Raw genomic sequence first — 372 nt, 5'->3', positions numbered from 1 at the left:
TCTCGGTGCCCTAAAGGGGCTTTGAATGTGGAAGGCCAGGGGCAGCTCTGCCTGCCGCAGTTGCCCCCACGCCATCTACCCTCTCCCGGACCCAGGCTAAGGCCAAACTAGAGGTTGCCCCGCACAAACATGGCGGCGCGCGTTGGCCACGCCCCTCAACAAGATGGCGCCCGCCAGGAGCCCCACCTCCCGCCGCCTTGGTGGCCAATGAGGGGGGAGCACGAGTGCTTGCGCATGCGTGGTGCTACGAATGGGCGCGTCCAATGATGACTGGGGGATCCCGGCGAGCAACATGACTAAAAAGAAGCGGGAGAACCTGGGCGTCGCTCTGGAGGTGAGGGGAGAGGGGAGAGGGGAGAGCGGGGGGTGGGG

At 65.9% G+C, this 372-nt stretch overlaps 1 protein-coding gene across 1 annotated transcript in view; it reads left to right on the top strand.

The window, feature by feature from the left end:
• The first annotated feature begins 253 nt into the window (after positions 1-253).
• CCDC167 (coiled-coil domain containing 167) overlaps positions 254-372 on the top strand; it is a 17,685-nt gene continuing 17,566 nt past the window's right edge. Inside the window, exon 1 of the mRNA XM_005873786.2 lies at positions 254-334. Within this exon, the coding sequence (XP_005873848.2) occupies positions 293-334 (42 nt within the window). The 5' untranslated portion in view covers positions 254-292. The remainder of the gene's footprint in view (positions 335-372) is intronic.

The sequence above is a fragment of the Myotis brandtii genome, unplaced genomic scaffold (genome assembly GCF_000412655.1).
Source record: "Myotis brandtii unplaced genomic scaffold, ASM41265v1 scaffold420, whole genome shotgun sequence".
Taxonomy (NCBI): domain Eukaryota; kingdom Metazoa; phylum Chordata; class Mammalia; order Chiroptera; family Vespertilionidae; genus Myotis; species Myotis brandtii.
This window is presented reverse-complemented; position numbering and strand designations above follow the sequence as displayed.